Source organism: Quercus suber, unplaced genomic scaffold (genome assembly GCF_002906115.3).
Source record: "Quercus suber isolate HL8 unplaced genomic scaffold, Cork oak 2.0 scaffold_111, whole genome shotgun sequence".
Lineage (NCBI taxonomy): Eukaryota > Viridiplantae > Streptophyta > Magnoliopsida > Fagales > Fagaceae > Quercus > Quercus suber.
Window position 1 is genome coordinate 453,604 of NW_027069576.1, and position 23,197 is coordinate 476,800.

General features: G+C 34.2%; 1 protein-coding gene across 6 annotated transcripts; it reads right to left on the reverse strand.

Moving 5' to 3' along the window:
• Positions 1-2,048: 2,048 nt before the first annotated feature.
• LOC112012690 (uncharacterized) lies at positions 2,049-8,911 on the reverse strand. 6 transcript variants are annotated; one of them, XM_024045077.2, is made up of 9 exons: positions 8,823-8,890; positions 8,682-8,697; positions 7,079-7,413; positions 6,914-6,972; positions 5,195-5,254; positions 5,050-5,119; positions 3,836-3,905; positions 2,705-2,731; positions 2,049-2,372 (listed from the first exon to the last, which is right to left on the reverse strand). In XM_024045077.2, exons 3-9 carry the CDS (start codon positions 7,286-7,288, stop codon positions 2,323-2,325), a joined length of 546 nt encoding a protein of 181 aa, XP_023900845.1. In that variant the 5' UTR covers positions 7,289-7,413; positions 8,682-8,697; positions 8,823-8,890; the 3' UTR covers positions 2,049-2,322. The 6 variants fall into 6 exon arrangements, with proteins under 6 accessions (XP_023900845.1, XP_065631493.1, XP_023900846.1 ...); XM_065775421.1 differs by lacking the exon at positions 8,682-8,697 and having other exon boundaries at positions 8,823-8,911; XM_024045078.2 differs by lacking the exon at positions 8,823-8,890 and having other exon boundaries at positions 7,079-7,394; positions 8,682-8,816.
• Positions 8,912-23,197: the final 14,286 nt, after the last annotated feature.

The window sequence follows — 23,197 nt, forward strand, 5'->3', positions numbered from 1 at the left end:
AAAAAATAAAAACAATTACTTCGTGCTTTTTCATTCGCTAAGGAGATGTTAATTAGGATTTTGTAAAAACTCACAGTTCATGCTCCCCACTCCCCCTCCTGGCTTTGTCCCTGGTGACATTGTATGCGCCATCAAGTTTGGAAAAGGTTTAGAATATTTAGATGTAGCTATACTTTGTATATCAGCTTTCAAAAGAATTTAATCATTAGAATCAATATATGAGATACAGGTTAGTCAATTATAATCTAATACATCAAGGGATTAGAAGTATGTTATATGTACAATAATTTCTTTAAAATTTTACCCAAATTAGAAGGGAAAAAATTGTATATATATATATATATATATTGTGCGCACCCAAAACGGGCTCAACGGGCCAACTCACTCTTGGGCTCACAATATATTTGTAACGTGGGTTTAGGATTTCCTACTTTAGGTGATCCTTAGCCATTAGACCCAGTGATGACTCTCAAGTCACTGTGTATCTCCTCTCCCCTTCTTAGTCACTTCCTTGCTCTTAATCCTAGACTATTTTTAGAACTTATTCACCAACCCCTTTCCTTCCTTTAATTCTCCTATTTATAGCCAGGTGTGAGTGGAGTGGTGATGATTGCCTTCAAAACTAGTGCAACTTATATATATATATATATATATTGTGCGCACCCAAAACAGGCTCAACGGGCCAACTCACTCTTGGGCTCACAATATATTTGTAACGTGGGTTTAGGATTTCCTACTTTAGGTGATCCTTAGCCATTAGACCCAGTGATGACTCTCAAGTCACTGTGTATCTCCTCTCCCCTTCTTAGTCACTTCCTTGCTCTTAATCCTAGACTATTTTTAGAACTTATTCACCAACCCCTTTCCTTCCTTTAATTCTCCTATTTATAGCCAGGTGTGAGTGGAGTGGTGATGATTGCCTTCAAAACTAGTGCAACTGGAGGTCTAATGTCGTTAATCATAGGTGGGTGTTTAGGTGGGAGTGGCTTTGAAACTAGTTCCCACTTCTGTAAAACTGCTCGGCAATGGTACACCTCTAAACGTTACTAGGTGGCCAAGAGATGACACCCCAGGCAGTTGCTTTACTGCTAGGAGAGTGATTCGCTGAGTGCGGTCCAGGCGGCGTGGCATAGCATGTGCTAATGAAAACCGCCTGAATGGTGGGCTTTGGAGTGGTTTAAGGTCCGGGCCCCAAGATGAAATGGACGAAACGTTGTGTTGGTGCATAAGGCCCTAATGAGCCTAGACATTACGGTAGCTCAAGGCCCAAATATGCTAGGGCATTCTAGTGCCGTACATATATATATATATATATATATACACACAGTATTCTAACTAACCACTTTTCCAAACATACCTCCAAGAACCTCACTACTCTCTCTATTTCATTAAACCATTCTTTTCCTCTCTCGATTTGTTATTATTTTCTCCCCAAAATCAACTCCACCCTATAGAGCGAAGATAGCATGCCCCTCATCTATGTGAAGGGCAGGAGTCAACCTCCCTCAACCACCACATCCTCCCTGTCCCTCCATTGTCATCGTACCCTCATCCCTGTCCATCTACCTTCACCAAAGTAGAGAGAAGGGCTAGATGAGAAAGAAATTGAGAAAGGAAAGCTGAATATATAATTCAGGTATTCAATATTAGTCTCAAATTTTTGTTTGCGCAGTACAGTTACTCATCTCATAAGTAGAAGAGGTATACTAAGGGAGTGTTAAAATACAAATCCTTTATACTATTTTTTGTGTTCTAATTTGTATTCAATAGGGAGTGTTGGAACCCAACTTTATAGGTTCACTCTCCAAAATTTTAAAATTGGTTTAAGGCACCTGTTGGAAATGTTGTTCTGTGGACAAATGTCTAAGCATCAATTGAGAATTCTTGAGGCTTGAATCCACCTAATTGTTTTTCCACTCATTTTTTTTACTGGTTAGTTATGCAGGCACCCAGTATATTTAACCCACAATCTCACGGTCCAAGCATTTTTGTGAGGTGTAATTTGAGATAGAGCTCATTGGCAATTTGGCATTAGTTTCCATATCTAATAAAAGTTGAACTGCTGTAATGCGATCAATATTAACTCCATAGCCAAATGAGTTTATTACAAAGATTTGGTCGTCATTTTTCATCATCATCGCAATTGGTAATAAAGAAAGGTTAAATGTGAACATCTGGTTAAGGCCCTGAATGACATGGATCTTCAAAAAATGTAATTGGACTCACTTGCCGTCCAAGACATCTGATCAATGACTGGTATCCTCTAACTGCTCCACCATTGTGTGGGGCATAGGATGAAGATCCACTTGAATGAAGAAACAACTATAATAGTTTTAGTCCACCAGTTACATCATCAACCACTTCAATAGGTCCTGTATTTTTTCGAATAAATCAATTGAATGATAACTTAGAATATAATATAAATTACACACACACACATATAAATATAGGGAGGAGAGAGAGAGAGAGAGAGAGAGAGAGATGTCATAAGCAAAAACCAAATGCTTTGCTGGTATGGAAGAGTTTACATATGTAAGCATTCTATCTTTTAGCATCAAAAGAATCTAGTAATCTGCAGTCAAGTTGGGAAGCTCCAAGGACACCATCATACCAACTGGATAAAACTTACTACTATTTCTTGGGTCCTTAATAAGAAAGAGAAAAAAAAAATGCAAAATATATAGGTATTGGGAAGAGAACTTACCGAGAAGAGCCATCACTGTCCTTGAATCTGAAAGATCAAAGAATTAATAAGTTATTTCATAATATAAACTGCTTAAGCAGCCTCCGAAGCATGAAAGTTTATGACACAAATGTGAACTAGAAAAGATCTATAGAACCAATTCAACTGTTTAGAACAGTGTTAACCAAAAAAAAAGTAATATAAATCCAAACCACAATTACTGAAAGGACCATAGGCAGTGGGAACCAAAGACTTTGGAACAGCATTTTGAAGAGAGAACACATGCTATTTTACTTCATTTAAACTTTCTTTTTCCTTTTTCTTTTTTCTTTTTGATAAATACTTCATTCAAGCTGTCATATTTCTTCATGCCTCCATGTATGATTTCTCAAAGATGGCACTTAATTATAATTTACTGGCTTGCAGCACATTGGGATTGCATTGTTTACATAAGACTCATCAGAGGTTCAACTTCACTTCATATACCCCTGTAGTACAGTATCCAAGGGACCGAAGCCTGTTCCTCTCTGTTTGCTACAGTGCAAAACACTGTGTCTTTCACCTTTTCTTAACTTGGAATCCAAGCTCAATTATACAAAAAGCACAAATTACTGATCTAAAAGGCTTCTTCAAGTAGCCAGCCAAACCTGCCTCTCCCCAGTCCCCATCTCTCTGTACCTACCAGACCCAATCATCTCTATTCAGATCTTTCTGCATTCAGTGCATTATTAGTGGATGGCTTTATTTGATGAAAAGAACACACACTACGTGATAAATTATCAATTGTCTCAAAAACTTAAGCTAATAGAAAATAGTGAATTTAATCATTTAACCACTATTCTAAAATTACTCATCGTGTGTGGGATCTTAATTTTTTAAATGCAAAGTAGATGTTAGATAAGGTTCGAACTTTAGGACAATTAGAAATAGCATGATAAATTACCGATTGTACCAAAAGTTTACACTAATAGGAATTAGCGAAGTTAATCACTTAACCATTAATCTAACATTGCACATGAAAGACTAGACATGTTTTTTATTTTCCCATCCACTGATTATATATATGTCCCAGATATCAGTAGAAAAATCAATCAACTGTATGAACAACCAAAACCAAGATCAATCCACAAGAAAGAATTGTTTGCAACTCACTTGGTGCAATCTGTGTTCTCCCTGCATCAATTGTAATGTGGGTTGGTAATTTTAGTGATTTTGCTCGCTCCTGCCAAAGTAAATAAGGTTTAGAGAAAAAAAAAATAGTCAAGCCCATAAAACAAACATGCACTACATAAAATATAAAAACCAGTTGAACAGGAGAATATAGTATGAAAAGAGGACAAACTAGAAACTTTTTTTTATAGGTAAGGACAAGTCAGAAACATAATTTCACTTTTTCTTTCCTCAAGGAAAAAAAAAAAAAGGAGAAAGGAGAAAAGGGGAGTAAAAACTAAAAACATCAGAGAATTGAAATTATACCAGCCAATGAAGTATAAAAACTGAGAAGAATTATAAATTTTTTTAAAACAAAAAACAAATGTCACAGTGAAAGTTTTGCCGATGGCTCCAAAAAAGCTAGGAATAAATAAATGAGGCTTCATCCAATCAGCTCACAAACTTCCCAGTTTAAGTTCATGCAAAAATTTTAAGCTAAAAAAAATAAAAATAAAAAATAAAAAAAGCTTATTATAAACCAGAAGAAGGAAAAAAGAATATCGGTAGATATCAAAAACCGAAGGGAGGGGAAGGAATCCAAAATTTCTTTTAGTAAAAAGTATTAGCTCAGAAGAAAAATAAAGAGATGATAAATGATAATGCAAGATTAAAAAAAAAATTATTTGCATCCCTTCATCATTGGCTGCCATATTCTGTTACAAAAATGAAACATCATGCACCTACACTGGCGTCCTAATTACGGTCTATTCACTCACTTTTTGGGGAAAAAAATACAGAAATAATCTAGATAGGAGTGTCAATCAATCAAATTCGGCCTCAACTATCTACTAACAACATGCTATCAGAAGTAGCAAACCTTGAAAACTAGTTGAAGTAAGAAAGGGTTCCTTTTAACTAACCTGAGTGTAAAATCTTCATTTCAACTATAGCTACTTCTTTTTTTCTTTTCTTTTTTGATAAGTAAGAAAGATGTATATTGAAAAAGCTACTTCATGCAAATAGAGCACAAAGCAGTCCAAAAGTACAGGGAGAACTATAGCTACTTCTGTAACTAATCAATCATAAATATGAATTTAGCAGACTCAATTTAGATGCTATAATATTAATAACAAGAGTAAGCAACAAAGAATAGGTCTATGTTACACCACATAGCCTCAAAAAACCAAAAACAACCACACACACAAAACACTTACTTGCAAAACTAGCATATCTTCCTCACTTTCTATTTTTACAACCACCTTAGGCTGCGCACACATCTCCCACCTGCATACAAACAAACTTAGTCACAAGAAATAGAAAGATTAAGCAATATACTGGTAGATTTATGTATGACCTTACCTGTTTAAAGCTTTTGGTGCCCGATGAAGAAGCTTCTTATAAAGACCCAAAGTTGCATGACTGATCAAACAAGGCAAAGATTTGGATCATGAAGTAGATGAAAATGTATTTTAATTCTGGAAAAAATATAGCAAGCATGCAACAACTAACCACAGCAATGGATCATCAATGTCAATGTTTTGCTGAGTAGGTGGGCCAACCATTGTAGGGGGAAAAAGTAAAGAAGTTACAACATAAACCATGTCAACCCAACTCTCAAGCACTTCACAATTATATATATACTAAATCAATGAGTAATCCACTATTGTTACAAGTATACCATACACATAACATGAATACATAAGTGGTTTACTTAAAATTAAAAATAACAAAATAGATAAAATAGTCTATTCAAGACTTAGGTTTAACAACAGTCATTTAAAGAGTTAAGTCCAAGAATGTCCTTTACTTTTACATTCATGGTATCTGGAAATAGATATCTAGCCTTCACAATTTATATAAGAGCTTAATGTCAAAGATCTAGATGAAAACAGCATCATTTCCTTGAAGCCAAAAAGAAATAAAGTATAAAAAGATATAAGCAGTAATAAGCTTCTTCTTCTAAAAATATAGACTGTAAAATAGAAACATTTCATATACCATACAAAATAAATGTTAAAATTTAGGACAAATTTCTCTAATGAAACCAACCTTTCTAAGAAGAGTAGAAGATCCACTTATCAAAAAGAAAAGATATCCAACCCAACTCAACAAAGTCTCAATGCCCAACTACAAGGTATTGGAAGAACTCCTTTTCAGAAGTTATCTCTCTTATTGCCAGATCTATCCTGACCGCCTCTACCCTATTTTTTTCGTATTCCTCAACTTTGTAATGCCCTCAACTAGTATCATTAAATCCTTGTTAAATCAGCCACTGATCTTCGGCGCACAAATTCAAATTCATAAACGCTATATCTCCATATTAACTTTACTTGATGAAACATACTATGATCCTTAAAGAATCATAGTTCAAGACTCAAGAGGCTTCTGGCATATGTATGTAGCAGAAGCAAGAGTATGAACCTAAAAGGGACATTCAATGACTTCAAAAAGGAAAAGGAGCCAAAATGCTAACCCACCCTCTATGTTTATAAATTTCTAACCCAAATATGAAGAATCACCCCAAAATTCTGGCCGATGACTCTTTTAAGTCTCCATAACGCCATTTTTTCAATGGTAATTACAGACCCGGCGGGTCTTGACCCGTTACCTTATCCCACTTTACTCTTACAAAGGGAAGAGGGTCAAATAGAGTTCATTGGCCCGTAACTCAATTCTTTATAGGCTTTGTGCGAGTAGAGAAAATTTTTTATTTATGATTTTAATCAAATGTTACAGCATCACTAAGCCACCAAAAAACGTTACCCAAAAATACTAATATGTCTTATATGCATCCATTATATTCAGAATTCTACTTGGCTGCCTCTTTTATTTTGCTAAGACAGAATTGTTAATTGGTTTCAAAATGAAACATATCGCATGGAAAAGAATTCATCAACAGATAATTAATTAATCAATCAATCAACATAACCTATAGTGTGTCTCGACTAAGGTTGATTTGCATCTATAAGAAGATATCTGAAAGAAGAGCAAAGAATACTACTTTTAAAGTCTACTAGTTATACTGGAGTTATACATGTACATAACAAAATATACATTTTATATAAAATTTGAGGCTACCTGCACTGGGCAGCAATTTTGCCTTTACCCATCTTTAGATCATTCCTCACAACCAAAACCTGCAAACGGGGGGGGTGGGGGAGGGGGTGGAGGGCACAGAAGAATTTCAGTTCTTTTTCCCCTGGAATTCTCTTTTTGTGTGTTTGAGAGGGAGAGAGAGCATACCATTTTGAAGTCTTCAAGAATGTTAGCCAGACTTTCAATCTCAAGGGGCTCTTTTTGCTTATCCTTCTTCTTCCCACTACCAACAACTTCACTATCTTTATTTAATCTGGCTGAGATAAAGATATGACCAGGATATCGCGCACCAATGTAGTATCCCAGAGCAAGGCAACCTGCCCCAACTAGAACGGCACTCAGAAACGTCAGATCCATCCTATGTTATGCCCAAACAATGGCCCCTCAAACTTCCTTCTAGTCCCAGCCAGACCAAAGCTGGGAAACACAGAGAAAATCTTGATAGCAAACCGTCCAACTCTACCTAGACAAAGGCAGATCAACTAAAAACCAATCCTTGTCAATAGATGAACAACAAACATGCACCCAGAATATCAAATATTTGATCTTTAAAAACAAAACAAAAAATGCCCATTCTCCAAAACTCATGCAAAATAACTTTACAACACTCCTATACGGGTTTCATTTCAGTGAGTCGAGATTTAAATCCAATTTAACAAAAATCATTACTTCAAAACACATAATACCACACCGTGAGCTTCAACTGCTCTGAATTTCGATCATTTCTGGTAATGTACACATTGTATCATCAAATTCAAAGGGTTGCTCTCTTCTCATGGACTGGCGCATTAGGTAAGATTTTGACTATTGAGAATTTATGGTATAAGGGTGTCGCAGTTGAAGATTGGTGCTATATGTGTAAAAAGAGTGGGGAATCGATGAATCATCTTCTTCTTCATTGTCCTATTGCTTATGAATTATGGTCTATGGTGTGGGCTCTATTTGGTCTTCAATGGGTTATGCCGCATGGTGTCTCCAATTTATTTTCAAGTTGACAAGGTTCCTTCTGTAGGCATCAAAGCATTGATTTATGGAGGGCTATCCCACATTGTGCCTATGGTGTATTTGGCGAAAACGGAACTCAAGATGTTTCGAAGGGAAGGAACGGTCTATTTCAGAATTTAAATCTCTTCTTCTTCACCCCTTTCTAGAATGGAGTTCTTCCTTTAATCTTTTCCCTTGTTCTAATTTTTTAGAAATGCTTGATCTTTGTAATTTATGTGTTTGATGTACTGTTTTCCATGTACACCCCCGGTGTACCTGGACTTTTGATTAATACAATTCCGTTATTTATCATATATATATATATATATATATCAGACAGTGCACATGCGAATTAGAACTACCAATTGGTCATTTTCAGACAAGGTTCAATTTCAACCAACTAGAAATATGTCACATACAAGACAGACATATATACTAAACTTGTGAATTTTGAAACAACCTTGTGGAACATAATCAGCAAAAAATCGAAACATCGTATTGAAATGATGTCTTCTCCGGCTATGCCAATTTTCAAAGTCTAAACAATAAAAATACAAATGTATTTATCAAAACAAATTGAAATCTTCTAGAAGCTTAAACTTGGATCAATAAAAAGAAAAAACTGAAATTTATATTCCAATGATCTTAGAAGAAGTTTTTCCGTCAAAACAAACAGAAAACAAGACAAACAGAATAAAAGAAATGGGTGAAGGAAGTGAATATTGGGAAAACAGGAGGGCATTTTGGGTATAAAAAAAAAAGGTACCTGTAGTTTGATGCTACTGGAACAGCATTGATCGGAGTGTGAAAAACCCTAGTTAGAAGCACTGGTTCTGTAGCGGAGACTTTTTAAGAGGAAGAAGGAAAAAAGAGGAGAGAGAGAGAGAGAGAGAGAGAGAGTGTTCACCTGAGAATCCGGGCGGGTTCTGTAAAGAAAGCTTCCAATGTTGACCGCTCAAAGTGCTGATTCCTTTCAATCTTAACCGTTCAAACATTTTGAGCAGCAAATTCTTTCGAATTAAAAATAAAATAAAATAAAAGATTAAAATACAAAATGCACCGTGTAAATCTGACCAAAATTCATTTCTTTTTTTTTTTTTCTTTTTTTTTTCTTTTTTTTTTTAACCTAGAGTCTATTGCAAACTAACCCGCAAGGAAACGGGTATTAAAAGATACAACTTCAGTATTTATAGATACATTAGGTGTGCTGTCACTAGCGCATTCAAAAGCTAATACACCCAACAAAGAAAAGGGAGGAGTAACATAATAAACAAAATCTTATATATATATATATATATATAAACACGCACACACAAGATAGTGGGAGGGTTTCATTCAATTGAGTCTTCAAATTTATTCAATTCAAGGTCTTTCTATGAACTTCAGTTAAAATTTTAAAAATATATATATCAAGAAAATATTTTTTCGTAATTAATTAGATTTTTTTAATTTAAAAAATTTTAAGAAAAAATATAAAATTTAGGACAATTAACTACAAAAATTAATGAAATTTGATATAAAATTTTTACTTGAATGAAATTGAAACTTTAGGCTGCGTTTGAATCGGGTGAAAAGCATTTCCGGAAATGCTTTTCAGTATTTACGGGTGTTTGGTTGCGCACGGAAAATTGATTTTCTGGAAATTAATTTCCGTTGACCAGTGGTCAAGGGTGAAAATGAATTCAGCTTCTATTTTCACTTCAAATCTCATTTTTAACTGAGAGAGAGCTAGAGAGAGAGAGAGAGAGAGAGAGGAAGGAAGAAACAGAGAGAGAGGAAGACCCACGACCCACGAAGAAGAAGAGAGAGCCACGAACCCAGAGCCCAGCTCCAGCGACCCACCACCACTCGGCGTCGACCCACGAAGACCCACGACCCACCGCCACTCGCCGTCAACCCACGAAGACCCATGACCCACCGATCTTCGACCCAGACCCAGACTGAGACCGTCGACCCAGACCGAGACCGACGACCCATTGCCTTCGACCTTCGACCGACGAACCATCGCGTTTGACCTTCAACTTCGAACCATCGCCTTCGACCTCGACTTCGAACCATCGCCCTCGATCTCGTCGACCTTCGACTTCGAACCATCGCCTTCGACCTCGACTTCGAACCATTGCCCTCGATCTCGTCGATGACAGTGTTGTTGTTGTTGTTGTTGCCGAAATTTTTTGTTGTTGTTGTTGTTGCCGAAATTTTTTGTTGTTGTTGTTGTTATTGTTGTTGCCGGAATTTGTTGTTGTTGTTGTTGCCGGAATTTGTTGTTGTTGTTGTTGTTGTTGCCGCCGGAATTTGTTGTTGTTGTTGCTGGAAAATGTGAAAAAACGGTAGGAAAATAACATTTTCCTAATAGAACCAAACACATGAAAATATTTTTCACAATAATTTTCATAATACAACCAAACACATGAAAATATTTTCCTTTTCAGGAAAATAGCATTTCCGGAAAATAAGTATTTTTCGAAAAATATTTTACGGGAACCAAACGGACCCTAGAGGACTTGATTAAATAAAAGTAAATTAAAAAATTTAAATAAATTTTGGTTAAAATTATAGGGTACAATTGTATTTTTGTAAAAAAAAATAAAAATAAAAAGGTAAATTATTTTGTTCTACTTTCATAATCTATTTTTTGGATGTTGGTGTTATTATTTTCAATATCCAATTATCTAATTATAAAAATTGGATCCTTAAGACTTAGGAGTGTAGCATGCACGCAAAGATAACACGTGTCCTTTGTCAAACACAATTACATTCATTCTCTTTTTTTTCTTTTTTCTTTTTTTCTTTTATAAGAGACAAATATGCATAATGAGGAATAGATGAACCTCTAACACTCTAACACAAAAACACATTACAATCTCCACTCAAAAGTTATGAGTTTGAGTTTTTATTGGAGGGAGTTAAATTGTTAGGGTCTTATCCAAATGAATTGGTTTTCCATTTCCAAATGATTTGACGCAATGACAATATAGTTCTATAAATATTTACAATTGTTAAATTTTAATCTTTAAAACTTGAAATAAAATAATATCATAACCCTAACTATTTCAAATTAGGAGAATAAATGTAACAATTGAAAGTTTTTTAACCAAATTATGATAAAGCCAAATCAATGAGGTAAATTATAAATTTCCCTTTTTAATTCACAAGATAACACATGCATGTTGTATTTTGTGTATTTTCTTTTGTAAGAAATTGTAGTTTGTACTTAAAGCATGTTTATAACAAATTTTTTTAATATATCCTATTTTCTCTTGTATAAATAGATTTAATCAAGTTGGTTCTCTATAAGTCAAGATGAGAAATGGTAAAATGGTAAAGTTATTGTAGGGTCGGTGTTTGTAGCCCAAGCCCAAAAGATTTGGGTTAAAAGCCCAACGAACCCAGGACAATAAATTTGTAGAGAGTGGGCGAAAGAGCTGGACTGGTTATGAATTAAATAATGGTTGGCTAGGTTACTTGCAGTGATGATAACATGAAATAATGCTTGAACAACTCCCTGAATGAATGTCCGAAGAGATGTTTTATTAAGTGAACAGTAATTACAACATTCAGAACTACAGTAAAGTTTTTCTTTCTTTTTTCTCCTCTCCCATTATCAGGGACCCTTCTTCTTTATATAGCACCCTTTCCCATCATCTCCATCGTCCACATGTTCTTCATCTGCGTATCTACTCAAGTACATGTCATGTCATGTGTCTACTTTAGTTCTTTGTGAGTGGCGGTAGCTAAGGTTACACTGTTTAGGAGTCTTCTCCACATAAATGCGGCCAAAAAAGCTGTTGCAGTGCATTACATATGGTGGTAGCAGCTTTTCCTTTAGATATTTTTTAGTTCTGATCATCTCCAGACCTACCTAGAACTTATCATTATCATTGGGATTGCTAGGAAGATCATTTGGACCTTCCACACGTTTGATTGATCAAGGTTATTTGTGACCGAGGAGTAAGACATCTTCGGACCAGTAGTGGCCTCTTCGGACAATACTCTCCCTCTACTTCTGGGCTTCCTGCCTTCAAATGGGCCGTTCCAACCAACTATTGCTCCTCGGGAATATAATACTCCTCAACATGGTGCCCCAGGTCCATTGAGTAGCTCTGGGTTTTTACCCCCCATAGTTATTATTTATTTTATCACAAAATACTTATAGACTGACATAATAGTAAATGTGATTTATGCCACTTCATCAACATCAATATTGATATTTTTATGGTGACATATCTACTTTAAGGTATATATAGTAAAATGTGTATTATTCTTAGTATCACTAATTTGAAAGGAAAATATTTTCTTTCATTAAGTCGTGTTATTATCCTTCAAATTATATTTCTCATAATTAATTTCTTTAAAAAAAATTAATTTTTTATTAAATTGTAAAATGTTGCACATAGTTTAACAACAGTTTTAAAAATAAAAAATAAAAAATGAAAACAAATCAATTAATTTCAAATAATTAAATAACAAATTTAACTTTTATATTTATAAGCATATACAATACATTCCGAATTTAAATCTCCCTCTCATAATAATTATCAAATTTGTTATATATATATATATATATATATTAGCCTCATTACACGTGCTTCGCCCGTTGGGCTTAGTGGTCCTATTTTATAGCCTATAAAAAACTATCTTTATATTTGATATATATTTTTTATTTTTAGAATTTAATTTATAAATTGATAAAGTAATTTGAAAATCAACAAGAGAAGGACCCTACTTTTTAGGCAATATTTTAGTGAGAGTTAGAGTTGTATTTTTACCGAATTGTTCTTTAGTTTTATCTTTGTATAAATAGAGAGGTGTAGGGGCATTTTTGAACAAAAAAAAATGAGGAACCCAAACGGGAGAAGCCCTTTAAATAATAGTATAGAATACTAGCGTCAGCGCGTGTGATGAGGCTTTTTTTAATTTTATTTTAGTGGTCCAGCAAAACAAAAATTTATGTTTTTATTTTATATATATATATATATATAATTTTTATTTTGAGAATCTAATTTATAAGTGGATAAAGCAATTTGAAAATCAATTGGAGAGTGACCCTATTTTTTAGGTAATGTTTTAGTGAGAGTTAAAGTTGTATTTTTACCAGATTGTCCTTTAATTTTATCTCTACTTAAACATAGGGATGTAGAGACATTTTTTAACAAAAAAAATGAAAAATCCAAACAGGGAAAGCCCCTTAAATAATAGTATAGAAGAATACTATTATTTTTTAAAGTTTGTTTTTTATGGGTTTATTTTTTAAAGTTGTTTATATGGAGTTCAAATCTTCTATCCTACTTTTTCTGCTCCACTCTATATTCCACAAATAAATGCTTGCCACGTGTTCACCTAATTAATTAAATACTATCATTATTGATTTATTAATACTACAGTTATTAATTAATAGTAGTATTTAATTAATTAGGTGAACACATGGCAAGTATTTATTAGTGGAGTATAGAGTGGAGCAGGAAAAGTGGGACAGAAGATTTCGACTCGTTTATATGACACTAACAAAAGAGTAATCTTATTTTATAGGAAGTTAGTGAGTAGGAGTAGGAATTTAAATCAACGTAAAAGTAAGAGTTTATTAGAAGTAAAAAGACATTTCAACGTAGAAGTATGAATTTATTATTTTTGTCAATTTACTATTTTAACTTCATTTTTAAGTTTTAGGTTGGAGTATTTTTTACAGTAAAAAAAGAAATAACTAACTTTTTTTTTTTTTTTAGTTTACTATTTTAACCCCATTTTTAAATTGTTGGTTCATTAAGTTGGGGATATTTTTAACAAACAAATGTAATAACTAATTAGCTTGCCTTGTGGCAGTCTCTCGGGTGTCTACAGCAGACCCAATCAGTCTCATGATGAAGAGAAGTCTTNTTCGGACCAGTAGTGGCCTCTTCGGACAATACTCTCCCTCTACTTCTGGGCTTCCTGCCTTCAAATGGGCCGTTCCAACCAACTATTGCTCCTCGGGAATATAATACTCCTCAACATGGTGCCCCAGGTCCATTGAGTAGCTCTGGGTTTTTACCCCCCATAGTTATTATTTATTTTATCACAAAATACTTATAGACTGACATAATAGTAAATGTGATTTATGCCACTTCATCAACATCAATATTGATATTTTTATGGTGACATATCTACTTTAAGGTATATATAGTAAAATGTGTATTATTCTTAGTATCACTAATTTGAAAGGAAAATATTTTCTTTCATTAAGTCGTGTTATTATCCTTCAAATTATATTTCTCATAATTAATTTCTTTAAAAAAAATTAATTTTTTATTAAATTGTAAAATGTTGCACATAGTTTAACAACAGTTTTAAAAATAAAAAATAAAAAATGAAAACAAATCAATTAATTTCAAATAATTAAATAACAAATTTAACTTTTATATTTATAAGCATATACAATACATTCCAAATTTAAATCTCCCTCTCATCGTAATTATCAAATTTGTTATATATATATATATATATATATATTAGCCTCATTACACGTGCTTCGCCCGTTGGGCTTAGTGGTCCTATTTTATAGCCTATAAAAAACTATCTTTATATTTGATATATATTTTTTATTTTTAGAATTTAATTTATAAATTGATAAAGTAATTTGAAAATCAACAAGAGAAGGACCCTACTTTTTAGGCAATATTTTAGTGAGAGTTAGAGTTGTATTTTTACCGAATTGTTCTTTAGTTTTATCTTTGTATAAATAGAGAGGTGTAGGGGCATTTTTGAACAAAAAAAAATGAGGAACCCAAACGGGAGAAGCCCTTTAAATAATAGTATAGAATACTAGCGTCAGCGCGTGTGATGAGGCTTTTTTTAATTTTATTTTAGTGGTCCAGCAAAACAAAAATTTATGTTTTTATTTTATATATATATATATATATAATTTTTATTTTGAGAATCTAATTTATAAGTGGATAAAGCAATTTGAAAATCAATTGGAGAGTGACCCTATTTTTTAGGTAATGTTTTAGTGAGAGTTAAAGTTGTATTTTTACCAGATTGTCCTTTAATTTTATCTCTACTTAAACATAGGGATGTAGAGACATTTTTTAACAAAAAAAAAATGAAAAATCCAAACAGGGAAAGCCCCTTAAATAATAGTATAGAAGAATACTATTATTTTTTAAAGTTTGTTTTTTATGGGTTTATTTTTTAAAGTTGTTTATATGGAGTTCAAATCTTCTATCCTACTTTTTCTGCTCCACTCTATATTCCACAAATAAATGCTTGCCACGTGTTCACCTAATTAATTAAATACTATCATTATTGATTTATTAATACTACAGTTATTAATTAATAGTAGTATTTAATTAATTAGGTGAACACATGGCAAGTATTTATTGGTGGAGTATAGAGTGGAGCAGGAAAAGTGGGACAGAAGATTTCGACTCGTTTATATGACACTAACAAAAGAGTAATCTTATTTTATAGGAAGTTAGTGAGTAGGAGTAGGAATTTAAATCAACGTAAAAGTAAGAGTTTATTAGAAGTAAAAAGACATTTCAACGTAGAAGTATGAATTTATTATTTTTGTCAATTTACTATTTTAACTTCATTTTTAAGTTTTAGGTTGGAGTATTTTTTACAGTAAAAAAAGAAATAACTAACTTTTTTTTTTTTTTCAGTTTACTATTTTAACCCCATTTTTAAATTGTTGGTTCATTAAGTTGGGGATATTTTTAACAAACAAATGTAATAACTAATTAGCTTGCCTTGTGGCAGTCTCTCGGGTGTCTACAGCAGACCCAATCAGTCTCATGATGAAGAGAAGTCTTTTCCGATCTTCCACTAAGAAAGGTATCATCACGACAACAAAATTTGCTCGATAAACTACTTGGGGCTTCCCATGGTTTAGTAAAAGGGAGGGGAGATTTTCTCTTCATCCGGGGGTTCACTTCATTTATTATGAACTAAAAAGTGTAAGGCTGATTAGTGAGGTCTTAAAAACTTCATACAATGAATGATCAGCCATTCCATTTGTGCTTTCCGCAAGTAGGCGACGCGAATCTATGCTTTCTATGTTTCAATCGGGTACCAATTGCTTGGATGCATTGAAAGCCTCGAGATAACTTGCAAAAAATGATTTCTAGGTTTGTCTTGTGTCTCCGTAACAAATGGTCCATTTATTGATAGACGAACAACGGGGATTGAACCCGCGCATGGTGGATTCACAATCCACTGCCTTGATCCACTTGGCTACATCCGCCCCTACCCCCGCACAGGTTTAAGTCTCTATCTACGATTAGATCCTTTCCAAACCCCCCCCCCCCCGATTGCTATCAAAGAGAAGCTTTTTCCTATACTATAGTTGCAAGTCTATTGTTGTTTTTTGGAATTAAGGGAAGCAAAGCTTCAACAAGTAGAAGCTTCCTGGCAAAGCTTCAAACAAAGAGGTTGGGTTGTTCACTTCATTGATTTGACTTCACTTTACTTAAGATTAAAGATAGGGGTCGGGTGGGCAGTGAAGGCTTGTTTAGTAGACAGCAAGCTACGGCTTTGACGAACAGCAAGCTCCGCTTGAAGAAGCAAGCTCATATCAGAGAAAGCCATTGTGCGCTAGCCCCTTTCTATTAGTAAGGTTGTCAAAAGGCTAAACTTGAGTTCCTTTATGAAAAAACTAAGAAAATAGGGGAAAGTGGGCACTAACGAGCAAGAAAAGGCCCTTACATTTAGATAGGCTAAGGTGTCTTTACTAATATTAGAATATTAAGGTGCTTCTTGCTTTAGAAAGATTGCAGAGGCGCGTTAGCGCCCTTCCTTCAGCTGGCTTCGCCCTATCTATTCATCTCTTTTTTCAAATGGATATTTAGGGATCTCTCTTGCTCATAGATCTTGAAAGCAGATCAATATCTGTTTCTCAATATATCTTTCTATCTATCGAGAGAAAGATATAGATCTCTATCTAGATCTATCTCCATATCTAATCTAAATATGGAAGAACCAACACTTAAAGGGCGTAACCAACGGAAGGTTCTCACCCTGTCCCCGACATTGTTCTCCGACAATGCCCTCTAGGCGAAAGGGGGCACCATTCTCTTTCTTTCTTCAATCATTCCGATCAGGACAAGTGGGTTGGTTCGTTTTGTCCTTTTATCTACGTAATTCTCTGTCTTCGTTCGTGATCATGTTAGGCAAAAGGTAGTTGTAGAGGAGCGGCAGTGAAACAGCGATTCTCCCCTTTCCATTGAAGTAGGGAAGGCCTCCTTCCCCACCATTCCGACCTATTCTTTTTAAGGATTTTACCAATGCTGAATGTAGCTTGCTTACCAAGCCACCCACTTGCGAAGCTAGTTGCCAGAAAGAAGCGACGAGGAAGCAAAGCTATCTACGAAGCTTTGCTTCCCCCTTGTAGTTGTAGTGCTCGGCTTGTCGCTACCTTGATTCAAAAGGTAACTGACTTTCTCCAGTTTCCGCAACCGTAATCATTTGTTACTCCGATTATTTCATCTATAAATCTTTTTTTATAATTTCAATAGTGGTACGCTCTAAAAAAAAGGAAAGGATAAGCTTGCATTCTAGAAGCGATAGCTTCCCGTCTCCTTCATCCCTACTGCCTCCTTTGGTGAAAAGCTCCCTTCCCTTTTCTAAAATGCCTAATGGATCTGCCTCAGCAAATGTACAAAGTGGAGCTGCCCGCTGTTTGGCTGACCCTCTTCTTCCCATTCGAGTTGGGTTGACCCAGAAGTTAAGTAAAAAGGAATGGAACCACTAGAGAGTCGTCTGCAGTTCACACTTGGGCAAAGACGACTGACTTTGGAAGTGGAACATGAATTGATTTCCGCTATTCCGGGTTCTTATTGAAAGTAGGGAAATCAAGGTTTATGATAAAGTTAACAAAGTTTCTATGGTGTTCTATTTTTGCGTAGTCTCGACCCATAGTGGAAGGCTCCGTACCTGAGCCTCGTTAGACTCAGCGGAAGTTTAAGGTGTAAGTAAAGAGAATAGAAGAGATGAAGTCCATCCCTTAACCCCATTTTTAAGTTGTTGGTTAATTAATTTAGAAGTATTATTGATAGTAAAAAAGCAATAACTAACTTTCTAAATCCTCTTAATATATACAGATATATATATATATATATATATAGGGTCATGCTAATGAGTGTCCTTAGGGCACTTGTTAATAATTCATTTTAGGAAAGTTTTAAAACCACTTTTATGGAAAATGAAAAAAATTGTCAAAATATTTGATAGTGTAAGGAAAATGTTGTCTTATGTCGTCCAAATGGGCAGTCCATGACAAAAGGATGAAGAATGGGACGAGGAAAATATGCCTAATAACCCCGTCCCTCATATGCTCGTCCATCATATGAACATCGTCTGTCCTTAGTAATGGACAAACGGGGTCCCTAATATGAACGTCGTTCATTCTTAGTAATGGACAGACGAGGTTATTAGGCCTTAAGCGTATTGGGCTTTTTGAAAACTCAAGTCTTCACTGAAGGATCCATCAGGGACGGGTTGTATCGTTACAAACCCATAAAAATAATAATAATAATAATAATAATAATAATAATAATAGTAAAATTAAATTAAAATTAAAAAATAATAAATGGTGCAAGAAATGTTTGGAGTTTAAAACTTACTTTTGCTCACAGTAATTTCATGTGCAAGTGCTTCTTTGGACGGGTTAGGGCCTAATCCCCACTTGGCAAGTCGTCTAAGATTAACTAAGGAATGAAAATCCCTATCTGTGTGTAGACGAGCCCTGTGGACACGGTCGCGATGCAACTTGCTCAATGAAGGTCATTCAACAGCTGTAAGGAAACAAGTGAAGCTTAAAAAAATATAATAATAAATAAAAAGGGATAGGGGGAAAGCTAAGGGACTTACCCTCAGGACGAAGGTTCCCTAGGTCCCCAGCATAACGACCAAATGTATCCCAACCAACGTCCATAGGATTCCCAGCCTAAAAGCCGGAGACGAAGAAAAACTCCGTCTTCCACTTTCTGTCAGATGAGGCCAAGGACTTAACCAGTCTACAATCTTTTACCTCTGGCTGTGAATTGGTAAAAGCCAGGGGATTGATGAATTTCCGAGGGTTTGTAACAATAGAGAAACTCTTCCACAGTAAGAGGATGGTCCCCTCCAAACACTTCCCTTCACAAAATTTGCATAGAGATAATCAATCTCCATGTATTTGGATTAAATTGGCATACTCCTAAGCCTAACCTAACTAATAACTCTCTAGTAAAAGCATTTAAAGGAAACCTGAGACCCCCCAAAAGATAAGCCTCATAGACGCCTATCCTAAAATGAGGGTTACAACACCACTCTCCATGGACAGGCAATCTGGGATTAAACTCGTCCGGGATCTAGTACCACTCCCTAAGATTGTTTAGTCTTTGCTCGTCCGTCTTGGAAGGAATATCTACAGCACAACTGTACACGGTTATCTCCGCCTCGTCCAAGGGACTAGACGGAGGGATGAAGGACGAGGTGCCTGCCTGGGACCCTGAGGCTTTCCTAAGCTATTCTTGTACTATTTCCACAGGAAACCCAGGGACGCCTGAGACATACTCCTCGTCCGTGGTGTTTTCCCCACTACTATTACTAGTATCACTAGAACTAAAACTAGAACTATAACTACTTTCATCATAATACTCGTCTATGGCTTTCTCTGTATTATTACTAGACGAGGAAATAGCTATTTCTGACATTTTTGAAAAAAATTGGAGAAACCTAAAGACGAGAAAAGAGAGAATACTTGGCTCTAGGATGAACAGAGACTATGGACGCGAGGAAACTCCTAGACGAAGCTCTAGATGATGAATGTCAAAGAAGGAAAATCTCAGAAGTGTGAAGAGTAGTGGAGGTATTCCACTATTTATAGATAGCTGACCTAGGCACATGAAGCGACACAACCAATAAGATGATGACAAGTGGTGTTCGTCTCGAAAAAATGAATCGACAAGACTAGCCATCAATAAAATGATGACACGTGGCACATCAACTCTGACACCAAGCACTAACGTTTAGGGAAAATGATGTCTGGTTACTCCTCCCCTAGGACAACCCATATGGACAAGGGGGCAAATGATAGTGTAAGAAAAATGTTGTCTTATGTCATCTAAACGGGCCGTCCATGACAAAAGGATGGAGGATAGGACGAGGAAAATATGCCTAGTAACCCCATCCCTCATATGCTCATCCATCATATGAACATTGTCCTTTCTTAGTAATGGACGGACGGGGTCCCTAATATGAACGTCGTTCGTCCTTAGTAATGGACGGACGAGGTTATTGGGCCTTAAGCGTATTGGGCTTTTTGAAAACTCAAGTCTTCACCAAAGGATCCATCAGGGACGGGTTGTATCGTTACGAACCAAACCCTTTGCCAACCGTTATGGAGCACAGGTTCCTACGAAGTAACTTCCATGACGGTTATGGAAGTTATCTTCGAATTCTTCAACAATAGGAACGGTTATTAAACAAGTAATTGCTTCGTGAACGATATATAAGCATTCCCAAAAGTAATGGTAAGGCACTCAGACATTTTTTATAACTTTCAATAACATTTTCCTATTACAGTGAATTACAAATCCATTGACTTTATCATTGGAGGATTCTTGACCGACCTCCACCGGTCTCCTCTGATCTTGTGCTTGTTTTCTTTTAGGACCTAGCTTTAAGATCATCAATGCCGGAGATTTTTAGCCTACTGATTTCTAAGGATCTATCAATATTAATTATTTTTTTTTTTTCATCTTCCATAAAAACTTTCTTTAAATGTATTATTAACAAGTGCTCTAAGCGCATTCGTTAACATTCCCCGTACTACTCACAAGTCACAATATAATGAATATACAATAGTTGTCACTCACGGTGCCTTTGGTGCATACGAATTCGTGTCAATGGGGCAAGAAAATCGTATCCAACGGAGACCAACAAAATAAGTCATCGCCCAACAACTCTGACTTTGACAAATGTACAATTGTACAAGAACGAGAAAGTCTACGGTTTGTTGCTAACATTAAAGTCCGTCCATCAATGATCAAACACCCTTGAAAAATGCAAATTCCTCAAAAAAAAAAAAATTTTAATGTCATAATTTCCACAAACTAAATGCATCTTTAACATGGTGATAATGAAATAGTTGATATTAATGATCATGTTTTCCTTGTTGACAATATTTGGCACTGTCTTGTGCAAAAAAATATATATTTGGCACTGTCCCCATAATAGAGAAGATTGACACATTACTGAATTTGTGATTAATGGATTTAAATGTATCCTCTTGATCATCCTACTTTTTCTTTCTTTTTTTTTTTTTTCTTTTTTTTTTCTTTTTTTAATTAAATAATCTTTATTCTTAAAAAAAAAATGAAAAAATAGGGTTAAAATTGCAATTCAAAAAAAAAAAAAAACTACTAGATAAATTTTTTTCTTAAAAATTAGCACACTCTCTATTTAAATATATTTCAAGTACGTTTTATAAATTTTTTTTCCTTAAAAACTAGCACACAATAAACCCAACGGTTTACTCTATTTTAAATCCTAAATTTTAGTTTTTTAAAAACTTCATCATGTGTAACCTCTCTAACAATAGATAAATGAAAAATTACATTAAACTCAAAATAAAAAAAAAGAATTTTATTGTAACGTGCGGAGCGCATGTGATGAGACTAGTAAATTTTATGTAGGTCACTCATAACTTTTAATACAGTCATTACAAGTTGACTCAAAAATCAAAATACACAACTTTTAAATGAGAATATAATTTACAAAGCCACATATTGTGTTTGCTAATCTGGCTCATTATATCCAGATCATTTGGTTTACTTCAATAGCAATAATAGATAAGTTTTGGCAAAATACACCTTTTATTGCAAGTAGGTTGCTACAAATCAAATTCGATTCCCATATTGTTTCGTTTGAGGTATAACTTGTACTTTTAATATCTATCTATAAAATTATTGATATTCATATTATCATGGAGACATTTTGTTTGTTTAAGATTGGCTAGTCTCTAGGCAAATAAAAAAATTTACTTTTTATTGCGAAAAAATTATATAATTACAAGTAAGTGGTTTAATAAATAAATTTCAACTATAGCCTATTTGATGATAACATCTTTAGAAATAATGATATTTGAACCACGCACAACACCTGCAACAATAATTCATATTCAAATAAGACACCATGATCTCCTTAAAAAAGAAAAAAAAATACACTATAATTCATGCAGTTACACAAATAAAAAAGTGCTTGAAATAAATGAGGGTAGGATTTAAATCTAGATACTCTTAATCGAGAAAGTTGGATAATATCGAACCATTGATTAAAACTATGTGCAACAGACATGACAATAATTCATATGATTTTATCAAGAAAACACTATAATTCATGTGGTTACACAAAAATAAAATGAAATAAAAAATTCTAAGTGCTTGAAATAAATGATGGTATGATTTAAATCCTGATTCTCTCTGTTTGTTTCTATGAAATACATTGTATGAAGATACTTTTTCATATTTTTTAGTTCTTAGTAGTATCAGAAAAAATTGGTTAAATAAAATTATCTTTAGTGAACAAAAAAAAAAAAAAAAGACTTATTTTTTAGATATTATTTTTCTACTAAATTTCTTTTTTAGAAAACAATTCCATATCATGGTAAGCTAAATAAGGGAATTTTAGACTTTAGAGATTGTTTTTCAATTTATTTAAAGTTGCTACAAATTATAAGAACAATGAGATATCTTTATAAAAAAATACTTTCTGAAAAATGACTCTCCCTCTCTCTCTACATACATACATACATACATGCATGCATGCATACACACACACACACATATATATATAATATCAGCTAACCATTGATTAGTTATAAAATCTAAAAAGATATTGAAAAAATTAGTGTAGACTTATTATAAGATACCAAGAATCACTCATTCCACATATCACTTACCAAGTCCACCAAAAAATCATGTTTGAGGTATAACTTGTACTTTTAATATCTATCTATAAAATTATTGATATTCATATTATCATGGAGACATTTTGTTTGTTTAAGATTGGCTAGTCTCTAGGCAAATAAAAAAATTTACTTTTTATTGCGAAAAAATTATATAATTACAAGTAAGTGGTTTAATAAATAAATTTCAACTATAGCCTATTTGATGATAACATCTTTAGAAATAATGATATTTGAACCACGCACAACACCTGCAACAATAATTCATATTCAAATAAGACACCATGATCTCCTTAAAAAAGAAAAAAAAAATACACTATAATTCATGCAGTTACACAAATAAAAAAGTGCTTGAA

Bases quoted from the DNA above. Each gene is read 5' to 3' on its own strand.
- LOC112012690 (XM_065775421.1), bottom strand. From the start codon at position 7,288: ATGGATCTGACGTTTCTGAGTGCCGTTCTAGTTGGGGCAGGTTGCCTT. The intron at 6,973-7,078 runs GTATGCTCTCTC...CCCCGTTTGCAG, and splicing joins TTCTTGAAGACTTCAAAATG to GTTTTGGTTGTGAGGAATGA. The intron at 2,732-3,835 runs GTGAGTTGCAAA...TTGATCTTTCAG, and splicing joins GAGAACACAGATTGCACCAA to ATTCAAGGACAGTGATGGCT.